This window comes from Quercus lobata, chromosome 6, assembly GCF_001633185.2.
Source record: "Quercus lobata isolate SW786 chromosome 6, ValleyOak3.0 Primary Assembly, whole genome shotgun sequence".
Classification (NCBI taxonomy): domain Eukaryota; kingdom Viridiplantae; phylum Streptophyta; class Magnoliopsida; order Fagales; family Fagaceae; genus Quercus; species Quercus lobata.
Window position 1 is genome coordinate 47,996,422 of NC_044909.1, and position 12,940 is coordinate 48,009,361.

The 12,940-nt window shown below is 35.2% G+C and overlaps 1 protein-coding gene across 2 annotated transcripts; it reads right to left on the minus strand.

The window, feature by feature from the left end:
- Window positions 1-1,245: 1,245 nt before the first annotated feature.
- Window positions 1,246-12,172, minus strand: LOC115994358 (bifunctional riboflavin biosynthesis protein RIBA 1, chloroplastic-like). Of its 2 annotated transcripts, XM_031118476.1 has the most exons (7): window positions 11,880-12,172; window positions 11,388-11,727; window positions 11,060-11,281; window positions 9,607-9,929; window positions 9,203-9,332; window positions 2,416-2,712; window positions 1,246-1,790 (listed from the first exon to the last, which is right to left on the minus strand). In XM_031118476.1, the coding sequence occupies exons 1-7, from the start codon at window positions 11,930-11,932 to the stop codon at window positions 1,515-1,517; spliced, it is 1,641 nt and encodes a 546-aa protein (XP_030974336.1). In that variant the 5' UTR covers window positions 11,933-12,172; the 3' UTR covers window positions 1,246-1,514. The 2 variants fall into 2 exon arrangements, with proteins under 2 accessions (XP_030974336.1, XP_030974337.1); XM_031118477.1 differs by lacking the exon at window positions 11,880-12,172 and having other exon boundaries at window positions 11,393-11,629.
- Window positions 12,173-12,940: the final 768 nt, after the last annotated feature.

Here is a 12,940-nt window from a genome sequence, read left to right on the forward strand (position 1 = left end):
TTCAACCCAAAACCCATCCTATTCAGCAGATAAAGTAAGGCATTCCAATTAACATGATCGTAAGCTTTTTTTATATCCAACTTACAAACTACACCCGGGGAGTGACACTTCAATTTGCTATCAAGGCACTCATTCGCGATTAATATAGAGTCCAAAATTTGTCTACCACCAACAAAGGAATTTTGAGTCTCCGAGATCAGACTGTCTAACACCACTCTCAACCTATTCGCCAACACCTTAGACAACAACTTATAAATACTGCCCACCAAGCTAATAAGTTGATAATCCTTAATATTGATAGCATTAGATATCTTAGGAATCAAAGTGAGAAAATAAGCATTAAGGGACTTTTCAAAACTGAATACCTGTGAAAATGCTTGAAAACAGACATGACATCAGCCTCCACAACCCTCCAACATTTGTGAAAATTGACATGGTAAACCCGTCCGGATGCTAACATTGTCCTTGACAATGGATAGCCTCCATTTGGATACAGATTATAAATGAAAATTATTTCACTATTCAGCTTATTTTTGCTACTATTCATGAGTTCCACTGTACTTTTTGGTACTATTCATGACCCCACTGTACTATTTGAATTAACTTTTACCCTTATTTACAGTACTTTCAACAAAAAAGTTTTCAATTTCAGTAAAATAAGCGGTATTCAAACAAACCCGTACTTTCATAGTTTGCAAAAGCTTCGCAATCTAGTAATGCTAAAAAATGACGAATGATTTATATATTTCTTTGATTAAAAAAAAAAATTGCTTATTTATGTTTCTGATTCTATTGTGCAAAGCTATTCTGATATCAGCTTTGCATTAGCAATACGAAAATGCTATACTTAAATTGATTATCACGGAGAAATGGTTCATACTCCCGTTAATTTTTGCTAAGATAATTTTTTTTTTTTTTTTTTTTTTTATGGCATCTACTTCTGAAAATAGTTCTTTATCATTAGACCAAAATACCAATCAATTTTTGATGTAGGCAGAGATTGAACCCAAATTTCTTATTTAACCATCAAAGATTTTACTAGTAGAGCTAACTAGAACTCACTTGCTAAGATTATTTGAGAACTATTTGAGAACTAGAAAAAATGAGGGTGAAACCATAAGTGCAAAGTTTCAAATCTACTCTAAACGGAAGGAATATTATATTATCTACTGGCCACTCAAAAACGTCTCCAATAAATGCTATATGATGTGTAAATAACAGGCCATGCTTTTGTGCTTATCAAGATCATTAAAAGAGAAGAAGTAAGCAAATAAAAAAAATGTGTATAAGAAAAGAAAAAGTCTGTATCTTTTAACCACACTTATACAAGAAAAGATTAGAAGATACGCACCTAATGAAAATTTTAAGCAGGAACGCATTTCTTATCATGGTAATTGGAACTTTGTATCTAGCACTACAAGTCATGAGTGTGACATGTTCTCTACCACTAGAATAGAATCAATAGATAAGCTAGAGTTGTCAACTTAAATCACACACCAATAGACTGGACCTTCCTATGTCTCAGATGAAGCACCCAGTGGTCTGTCATCGCTCAAATTGCCATTTTCTCCAATAATGCCATTCCCATTTATATGACCATTGTTTTCCAAACCATAGATATGCCCCATTTTCTCACGTTTGGTCTCCAAATACCTCTTGTTCTCCATAGTTATTGGTGTCAACAATGGGACCCTGCCTGCAATTGCTAAACCATAACCTTTAAGACCAATGTACTTGGCAGGATTGTTTGTCATTAGCCTCATTGTCCGGACACCTATATCGCGAAGTATCTGCAATAAATTGGATTGAATATTCAGCTACTTAAGATGCACTGCCGACCAAAAGAAAAAGAAAAACAAGTGGTAGATAAAGGAAGGCCAAGAGGGAACACAGAAAGTCCATATATGCCGATCATAAAATCAACGTAAGTTGTGTAACTAATGAATAACCTAAAAAAATTGAAGGAGAATTATATTCCACCTAAAAGTTTTGATTATAAAAGCATGGTTGACTCCAAAGTCCAAATATCTAAATGAAAGGATGCATGGAAGAGAAACTACTTAACTGAGTGAAATCCTTATCTCATATAGGAAAGGAACTCTAGTGTTACAATAATAAAAAGAGAGAAACATGCGCATGCATCAAAGCATACATATTTTAAATGTTTTATTAAAATAAGGTCTCATCCAATATTTTAATACCCCAATATCCAATGATTAATATAAAAATGAAATGGTGGCAATTTTTTAGTGAAGTAAGCCATTGAATGGCCACAATCACCAATGAGATGGTTCATGAATGAGATCCATTCAGATAAGCAACACAAAGCGCACACTGGAAATATGGGCATGGATGAGATCTAATTAAGTGGTGAAGAGACACTTCTCAAAAATATAAGTGTTGAAGAGACAATACCTGTGCACCAAGGCCATATTCCCGAGAATCAACGGGCAACCCCAACTCCTCATTTGCTTCAACTGTATCACGCCCATCATCCTGAAGGTTGTAAGCACGAAGCTTGTGGCCAAGACCAATTCCTCTACCTTCATGTCCACGGAGATACACCAATACACCCCTACCTGTTGCCTCAATTTGCTTCATTGCTAGTGCTAACTGGTTTCCACAGTCACATCTGGCTGATCCAAATATGTCTCCAGTGAGACACTCGGAATGTACTCTCACAAGAATATCTTGCCCATCCCCAATCTCACCCTGTATATATTAAGACCTTTTATTACTCTTGGGAGTGAATGAAGGTGAAACAATGATTTTTTCCTCTCATTTGTAAGCCAAACTACAATTTCCCCTAGTTGCGAACTTGTGATTTTCATCCATGTATTGACTAGATCACAAAAAATAATAATAACAAAATCCATAACCAAGCCTTAATCCCAGAATTTTGGAGGTGGTTACATATAAAAAAGAAAATAAATAAAAAATGAAAGAAAAAGACGTATAGCTGAGTTTTTTATTGATAAATGTAGAATTTGAAAACAGAAGGGACACATGTTGAGTAGAGAATATCAGTTGACGGTAAAATAATGGCCAACCAAGCATCTAGGCAGAGCAGAAACAGTTTTTACCCTCAGTTGTGCAAAGAAGACAAAATAATGACACCAAAACCAAAGAAGATGCATGGTGTTTAGGAAAACATTAAACAAAAGACATGAGCAATGTGATCCTAGTTTTTAATGAAGTTCTTATAACCAGTCTTGAAGCCCAAATTATATCAAGATAGCCAGCAAATGAAAGCTAATACACCAAGAAGCCTTCAACCCCTCTAGCCAAGAAGTGATGGACAATCTCCTCATCTCCCAAGCTAAACAAAACCTGTTTAATTTGCATGGTGGTGGATGACAAAATCCTTGGAGAAATTCATATAAAAAGATGTCCAATTCAAATGCTATGTACCATGCAATTGGGTTTTTGTTTTAATCAATTCTGAATAGGTGAGAAAATGCCATTCAAGCCCAATGACTTACAAATTCACCAGACCACAACCTTGAAACTGCCACTAAAATACTATGCATCAGATAAACATAAAATAATATATTTGTTCAAAAGGTTTCTGCAATATGCTCAAGGAATAATGAATCCATGATGACATAAGTCTTGATATACCATATTAAACTTTACCTTGAAACTATCCCAACTATTCATTCAAGTCCATTTTTTAACTGCCAAAATACACAATTCCAAGAGTCATGATACTGAAAAAAAGTATGCAGTCCTTCATTGCCTAGCTTAGCCTGTAGAGTACCTTCTGAATTCAAATGTAAATAATGTAAAGGGAAAAGTACATACAAGTGAAGTGGCTCTATATCATTTTATATGTTACTCCATTGATGTGAAAAGGAGCTGATGTATTTGGAGTAACTTTCCTCCAAACCGTTTTAAAGGAAAATTATGTCATTATCAAAACACTGCAATTTCCAACAAGCTAGTCCACGTTGTGATATAGAAGATGAATAAAGAGGTTGAAAAGAAAAATGCTTTACCACCCACTATTTACCAAACATCATCATCTACAAATTAAGGATTGCTTCAAATTTCCATAATTCTTGCATCTTCTCTCTAATACATTCCAATCGGAAAAAAATCAAAGTCATTAGTTTTCCCTACCGTTGTGCAATACCACTCTTAGGATTTAAACCAATAACAATAAAGCCAAAACTAAATCAACAAGGACATACATAAAGAACACAAGATTTATGTGGTTTGGCAAATTGCCTACATTCATAAGCAACAAAGAGAAAGTTTCACTAAGAAAAAGAAGATTATGAAAGTGGCACAAAAGCTCTCTCAAGAAACCCAAAACCCAAATAAACCCAAGAAAAAATAAAGGAGATCACTATTGCTTTTACAGGGGAAAAAAGCCATTGCTTTATTAAACTATGTTAGGAACCTAGTGGTTCCTAATGAGAATGGATAGGAATTATAGGGGAATTGATGAGAATTGTAGAGAAATTAACTTAATTCGAGGTAGTCACCTTCTATATAGAAAGAAAGAGATTAAGAGAGAGAGAGATGCATTAATGCACTAAGAAATTTGTTTATTCTTCAATTGATATCTAATGTTGAATTACAATTATGTATTTATAGGAGACTAGCTCTAATCTCATTGGTCCACATGGCTTAAGATAATTGGCTAGTTAATTCAACATGTGTTCTATGAATAAATCCACGTGTTAAATGAGCTACATGTGCTCAAATCCTAACTAACTCATCCTAATCTCAACTAACTAACTAACTAAAGGGATTACAACAATTGTTACAACAATTATTTCATATTCCTAACAAACTATTTTTCTTTGATTTGGTGTTTTATTCTATACCTAGAGTGTTTTATTCTGTACTTCAAAATAAGTAAAGAGTAGTTCAGGAATGTCAAATAATTATGTGCATTGATTTTGGAAAGCAAACATCTATTATGGGGCATCTCAAAAAAGGAAAGAAGGACAAATGTAATGGTATAAAGGAAGAATCTGGTAAGGCATTGTCATCAACATTATGAAATTCATTATATAAATGTTCAATATGAATGGCTGAACCTAGACAAGACACCATGCATGTATAATACAAAGCTACAGAAAAGTCACTTCAATTACCAGTTCAACCAAAATCCAACTGATTGAAATAATTACTTTTAATTTCTTTGTAACATGAGAATGTTCCCTGTAATTGATGAAAATCATTAAAATTAAGGGAGAGGAAAGGGTTGGGGGGGGGGGGGGAGGGGAAGAAAAGGCAAAAGAACATTCCATGTGGATACAACTTGACTCAACTAATGACCAAAACTAAATGAACTGCAATTTGAGTGTTACAATTCAAGAAGATTTCAAACTCACAAATGTTGGTATTTCCAACATAACCTAGCTAAGGCTATTCAAATATGAAGGACAAGGCCTCAAAGAAAATCAGGCTTTTTTTCCTTTTACAAGTAAGATATTTTATTGAAGAAGAAGACTACTTAATGTACATAATTAATAGTACAAAAGAAAGCTTAATACATTACATATAAAGAAACATGTGAACGGGAGACTTGATGAACTGTACAATGGAATGAGTTTCACTAAGACCCAGTACACAAGACCTTCAAATAATGATCTAATGAAAAGAGTATTCAATTGCTCCTCTGAAGATTCCACATCTTTGAGAGAGCAATAATTCTGCTCCCTCCAAAATAACTACATTGGTATAAGAAGGCCAAATTCTAAACAATAGAAAAGTGTTATCAAACCAATTCCTCCATCTAGTTAGAAGATCAATTACCCTTTTTGGCATCACCTAATGTACTCCAAAAACATGAAAAAATGAAACTCCACCAAGCATGTGCAAGGTCACAACATAGCAACAAATGATCCACAATTTCCCCATTGCAACTACACATACAAGATCAATCTACTAATGCAATTCCCTACTTTATGAGATCATCAATGGTCACTATCGTATCCCAAGCTGCTGTACACACAAAGAAGGCAACCACTTTGGAGCCTTGGCACAATAAATGCTTCTCAATCGCACTCATCGACATGGCATAGTAAGAACGAACATGAAGATTTCTATTAAAACTCATTTTCCACCTCATTCTATCAGAGATCTCTCTATTTGGCATATTGGAATACATTCAAGCATAGATTCAATCAACTCCAACTCCCAATCATTAAAATCTCTATTAAACTTGAGATTCCAATAACTTAAATTCCCATTATTTCAATGCTCCCAGAACAAAGAGTGATTGAAGCATCTTTGTCAACTGTAATTGCGTGCAACTTTGAGTAGAAGTCCTTTGTAAGGATCATGTTTTTATGTAATTGGCATATCCTTCAACAAAACGCACTTTATGTCAAAACTTATTTTCCGCTACACTCTAATTTAGTTGGTGATTTGATTGTGCCTTAATCTGATTTGCACGTAATTTGACTAATTAAGCTACTTGGGTAATTGGATTAATTAATTGGGGTCAATCTATAACCCAACATCCTTCAAAGGTTGGTCCCCACACCACTTGTTTTGCCAAAAGCTCATTTGATTACCAAACCCTACCTCAAAATGGGCTTGCATATCTCACCCACCCTAATAATCTTTCCTAAGCTACAACCATGGGATCTTCTAACTTGCTTCATTATCCATCCTCCCCAATCCTCCTCATACTTCTCTTCTACAACCCATCACCTTGAGTGTATTTCTTCCTCCCAAAAGCGCCATAGCCAATTACCCAATAGAGCTTGGTTAAAGATGCCTAACTTGTGCACCCAAAACCCCCCATTGGCAATTAGGGAACACACTGTATTCCAATCCAGAAACCACTCCACAAGAAATCCCTCTATAACCTCTCCAACCTATCTGTCACATAAGTAGGTCTGGTAGACAAGAAAAGATAGTATGTTGGTAGACTTGAGACTTGAGAGTGTATTTTTCCAACCCAATAATCTCTGCTCCATTTTCTCTAAAATGAGGTTCCACACTGTTTTCACCTTGAATGACAATCCCAGAGGCATGCCTAATTAATTCATTGGCAAACTCCTAATCTTACAACCAAGGGTATCCATTAATTCAGAAAAAATTCCAACATTTCCTACAAGGACCACTTCACTCTTACTCAGATTTACTCTTAAACATGTTGCAGCTTCAAAGCATGTCAACACCATCCTCATATAAAGGAGTTGATCCATATTTGCATCACAAAACAAAATCAAATCATCGTCAACCAATAGGTGTGAGATCATAAAACCACTTTCTATTTCATTACCAACATAGAAACCAAAGATGTAGCCCTCTTCATCTTCGTAGCATCCTACTCAGTACCTCCATAACCAAGATAAAGAGCAAATTTGAAAGAGGATCACCTTGCCTTAACCCCTTCAAAATATTGAAGAAGCTTGTATGGGAACCATTCACCAACATTGAAAACCCATAGTAATGCATTAGTGAATCTGACGACTCCACTTATTACCAAACCCCATTCTCCTCAATCAAATAAATAAGAGTATTGTGATTAACATGAGCATATATTTCTTCAATATCTACTTTACAAATCAAACCTAGAACACCACTTTTTATTTGGCTATAAAGAAACTCATTAGCAACAAGAACCATATCCAATATTTGTCTCCCACCCACAAATGCAATTTGTGATTCAAATACTAGTTTCTCCAACATAGCTGTTTAATCTGTTATCCAACAATTTGTAAACCTTCCCACCAAACTAATGGGTCAAATCCCTAATATTAATAGCATTATTCTTCTCAGGAATTAATGCAATGAACAAGGAGTCAGTTTACACATTTTTCAAACATATAGGATTCATGGAATTCTTTGAAGAATGCCATAATATCAACTTGAACCACCCTCCAGTAATGTTGGAAGAAGGCCATAGTGAAACCATCCACTCCAGGAGCTTTATCACCCCTTAGCTCCTTTAGTGTCTGAACTACTTCCTCCCTATCAAACTCCCTTTCCCACAGCAATTTTCATTCTCATCAACGATAGAAAATTTCAACTCGCCCTCTGTTGGTCTTCAGCGCCCCTTTTCCTGATATGCCTATGAGAATTAGCAAACCTGAGGAAGAACCTAGTGTTGTTATCACCTTCTTTTAGCCATAAGGCACTAGATTTATTCTTCCATGAAATTTCCTCCAACAAAGCATCCTTTATACTTCACTTTTCAACTACTCCTTCGGATTCATTCTTCATGTGACAGCCCAGTGCCACATTCTTTCTCATCCAACATTAACAAATTATTCAGCAATGCCTTTTTCTTCATTCTCATATCCCCAAATTCCTGCTTATTCCACTTTTTCAATTCTTCTTTGAGAGCTTTTAGTTTCCTAGCTAAAAAGAAGACATAGAAGAGAGCAAATTAGGAAAGTAGAAGTTCAAAGCTTTCTTACAGGATTCAAAAACTCAATGTGCACGAGAGAGAGAGAGAGAGAGAGAGAGAGAGAACTTCTGAAATCTGATCCTGATAAACATTCATCTCTGTTTCTATAACCTGAAATTGCCATAAACAAGCCTACTGAAGGCTTAACAAAACCTGAAAAGACCTTCAAAATTTCATCTTAATAACTCTCCACCACTGTTATCCATTATTTATATAGATAACCTATTTGAACCGAACGCTTTGTAAAGCCCATATATATAAGTACAACCATTTTTAAACCTCATTGTAATAGAAAATAACCTTTTAAGTTCCAAATTCATCTCAAAATCACCAAAAAAAGTTCAGACTTTTTGAAACAAGCACTTCCTAATCTGGTTCCTCCACACAGTTTTGACTCAATCCAGGAACATCATATGCGGTTGCATCAATGTCGCATAGGACACTACCATCTAAACCACTCAAAGTGGCCTAATCAAGCAAAATATGCTACAAAGAGGTATTAAATGCCACATGGTACAACTTACAAGGGGTATTAAAAGGACACTTATAAGAAGTGAAACTTGTAGGCTTGTAGCAGAATACAGATTAAAAGAGTTAATGAAAATAAAGACAGATGGAAAGTGGAAACATTTTAGAAAGTCAACCGTAGGAGTATGAATTAATGAAATAGGACGTATAGCAGAAACATTATGCATGACTCAAACCACAACTGCAACTTCCCTTTGATTGACAATTATCATATTAGGTTATTTTTATATTGGCATTACATAATTTAGATAGTTTTAATTGTATACAATCTAATTATAAAGATTGGCTTACTTTAACCATCGCAATGTGCTCCATCCCATCCAGCAATGACCTATAACAGTAGGCTTTGAATGGCCCCCACATTGTGGGTATTGGCGCAACAGCAGCCTGCTCCACCAACTTATCTCTTTTCCTCCTATACCTGCCAATTGTAACCAATGGTCGGTATGAGAAGAGATAATCCTTTATATTAGTTTAAGTAACAAGAATCAAAAAACAATTTGTAAATGAAAAATTCCACCAAGAACCATGAAAAGAAGCCAGCTTTTTTTTCTTTTAGACATTTCTGAAGAGGCAGACTTTATCAATTGATAGAATAGTTTTACATATATGTCCTCAAGCATTGGAAGAAGTGTTTATTTGGCAACTACAATTAATACACTTTCTAGGAAAAACATGAAAATTTGCTGAAATACCTGATTAAATCAGCAATGGAAATAATTTTCAAGTTTTCTGCCTTTGCAAACTGGCGAAGCTTTGGTAATCTAGCCATTGAACCATCATCATCCACAATCTCACATAACACAGCAACAGGATCAAACCCAGCCAAAATAGAAAGATCAACAGAAGCTTCTGTGTGTCCAGCTCTTTTCAAGACCCCTCCCTCCCTGTACTTGAGAGGGAAAATATGGCCTGGGCGATTGAAATCTTCAGGTTTAGAATGTCTTGATGCAAGAGCCAATATTGTGGCTGCCCTATCGCGAGCTGAGACACCAGTTGTTGTACCGTATTTTGCATCCTATGGTTTTCAAAACAATTGAAGTCAGACATATAAATCAACATTAATCATAGAAGGCAAGCAATTTAAAGATGGAAAAAGTTTAACTACAAACCGGTTTGAAGCAAAATTCCTCCAACCATTATATGGCGGTTGAAAAGACCATTCACACGTACTTTTAGGCACATGACCTTTTTAATGAGTCATGTGACTAGTTTAAACTATACGCGGGGATGGTCTTATGAATTGCCACATGGTTGGAGGAGATTCCTCCAAATTGATTTGGAAAAAAAACTTTTTCTTTTAAAGACATATCCAAGGTGATACTAATAATAATTAGAATCTTACATATTAAACCTATTCTGGATGGTAAAGCAAAAGAAAAATTTCTTGAACAAATTAGAATAAACATTACATCATCACTATCAATATCAAACAAAGATTGGGATCAGCATGGCCATCTCTTTTTGCAACTTCAGCCTCCATTATTCCAAATATCCAGTCAAATCATATGTATAATATTCCATCATGTATGTAGACATTGCTGTCTTTATTCCATATATTTTTAGGGGTACTAAAATTCGTTGGACTCCCAGAATTTAAGCATTTAGGAAGTATGCACTCATAATCATATATAATACATGGACCACTAGGTCTAGGAACAGGATCAGGTCACCTTTATTGTGGCCACCTAATAAAACATCAAAATTTACAACATGCCCACATGTTCTGACTGGTGGTATAGTTGCAAAGTTTGATCAATATTAAATACTCACATCCTTCATCTAAAAACCTACTAATGAGTCTGCTAAAGACAGCTCAACCAAAGTTCCAACAATTAATTGAGCTTCAGGCATATTTCTCCAAATTGACCATTACAATTATATTTTGCATCAATGCAACAATAACCATAAAAATGAAGTGGTTGTTATTTGCTCAAACATTTCAACAATTTAATTGATGCTACAGTGAATTTTTTCACCGATTCTAAAATTATTGTCTTCTGATTATATCTAGTCATCTACTCTATTTTAAACAATGCGAAAAACAGTATATGTTTTCTTAGCTACATTTATGTTTCATCTCTTGTCCAAGAAAACAAACTAAAATAGCATTTCAAGTCCACAAACACATTCACAATGATTTCATACCACTGACACAGTAAATGCTGTAGAAAGCTTTTCTTCATTCTCCTTCTGCGTCACCATCAATGGAAGTTGCAACCTCTCCAAGTCCTCCCCTTTCATGCTCACACACACAATGCCAGTTCCATGCTTGACAATAAACGCCATAGCCTCCGGCGTCACTTTTGATGCTGCCATTATAAGATCTCCCTCGTTTTCTCTATCTTCATCGTCCACAACAATTACCATCTGCAACAATTAACCCACATTAATAACCCTCTTATCTTATTATCCTATCCCAAACAAAACAAACACAATTATCTAGCCAGTAAGCCAAAGCCCACCAAAAACAAACCTTGCCTTTCCTAATATCCTCAATAGCGTCCAAAATAGAGGCAAACCCATCTGTGGGACGGTCCAGATCATACTCATCATTGTGAAAGAAACCACTAGTTGCTGGTTTGATCTCTGCTGATAGTGTTCCAAAACCAATTTCATCACTCTGTGTTTCAATCCCACCCAACTCTTTATTCACAAAATCGTCATGCCCTCCAGGTATTACTGAAGTTCTAATCACTCTACTATCACCCTTGAAACTCAAGCTCAATCTTTTTGTAACATTTGCCAAATCAAAATCAAAAGGGTACCCATTTGCAATAAACGGTTTTGCACTACAATACACACCACTCTGCCCTCTGCAATTGACCCAAAAAAAAAAAAAAAAAAGCAGCTATAAATCACATCACAAACCCAAAACAAAGCATTTTATACTCTTATTTCGTATAAGAACAATGAAAAATTAAGAATTCTTGTTTTTGTGATATGGGAATTGTAAAAGAAAGCTCACTGTAAACGGGAAGGAAGCAGCGGAGAGAAATGGTGGAGGTTGATCGAAGCCATTCCGGGAGAGTTGGGAGCTTCTGAGGTCTGAGCCTTTTGAACGTGTTAGTGTTTGTGTCTGTGTTAAAGATAACGTTTTTGGCAAAACGGGATGGACAAAGCCCGCGAAAGAAAGAAATGAATAAAGAAATGGTAGAGAGGGAGAGAGAGATTTGGGACACTATCAAGCTCTCTGCGTATATTACGAGGGAGGGAGGGGTTGCTTGATAGTTGATAGGATTAGAATAATCACGAACACCAAGAAATGGGGAATAAGGGCAGTGAAAATATGAGTTATTTTTTAAAAAAATTTATTATTAGAAGTGAAAATATAATTGTTTTTTATTTATTTTTTTGGGAAAGAAGTGAAAATATGAGCCAAGCTTGAGCTCATTAGTGTGTTCTAATTCGCTTAATTAATAAAGAATTTGATAGTTGGATAAGAAATTTGAGATTCAATCTTCGCTTACACCAAAAAATCAATTAGTGTCTTAATTTGATTATAAAGAGCTCTTATCAGAAATGGACATCATAAGTTGAAACTCACTAAAAAAAATTGAGTTTATCATAAGTTTGTTTAATGTGTTGAGTGTTTTTTTTTTTGGGGGGGGGGGGGAGGGACTACACATGTCATGATTTAATACCTTAGCGGTTAGATATTGGTAAGTCGAGGAGTAAGTTCGGAACTCGTGTCAATGGGTCACTTTTTAACCGGTAATTCGAGGAGTAAGTTTGGAACTTGTGTCAATGGGTCACTCTTTAACGGCTACCATTGTGTTTTTCAGGCCTACGCAATCAAATAACATGATAAATGTTCAAATAACATATAAGAGCCTTTTCCATTATAAGATAAAAGGAGAGAAACAAAATTAAAAAAAAAAATTATCTTGTATTTTATTGTGGATTGCTTTTGCTATAAAAAAAAAAAGAAGGGTTGTGTTAAAGGGAATTGCAAGGTGCCCGTTAACAACAATTTTTTTGAAATTTTTCTTACAATTTTTTTTGTTTTTTTTTTTTTTTAACAGCTTT

Excerpts from the sequence above, each read along its gene's own strand:
- LOC115994358 (XM_031118476.1), bottom strand. The coding sequence starts at position 11,932 with ATGGCTTCGATCAACCTCCACCATTTCTCTCCGCTGCTTCCTTCCCGT. Across the intron at positions 11,282-11,387 it reads AGGATATTAGGAAAGGCAAG|ATGGTAATTGTTGTGGACGA; the intron begins GTTTGTTTTTGG and ends TAATTGTTGCAG. Across the intron at positions 1,791-2,415 it reads AATATGGCCTTGGTGCACAG|ATACTTCGCGATATAGGTGT; the intron begins GTATTGTCTCTT and ends AATTTATTGCAG.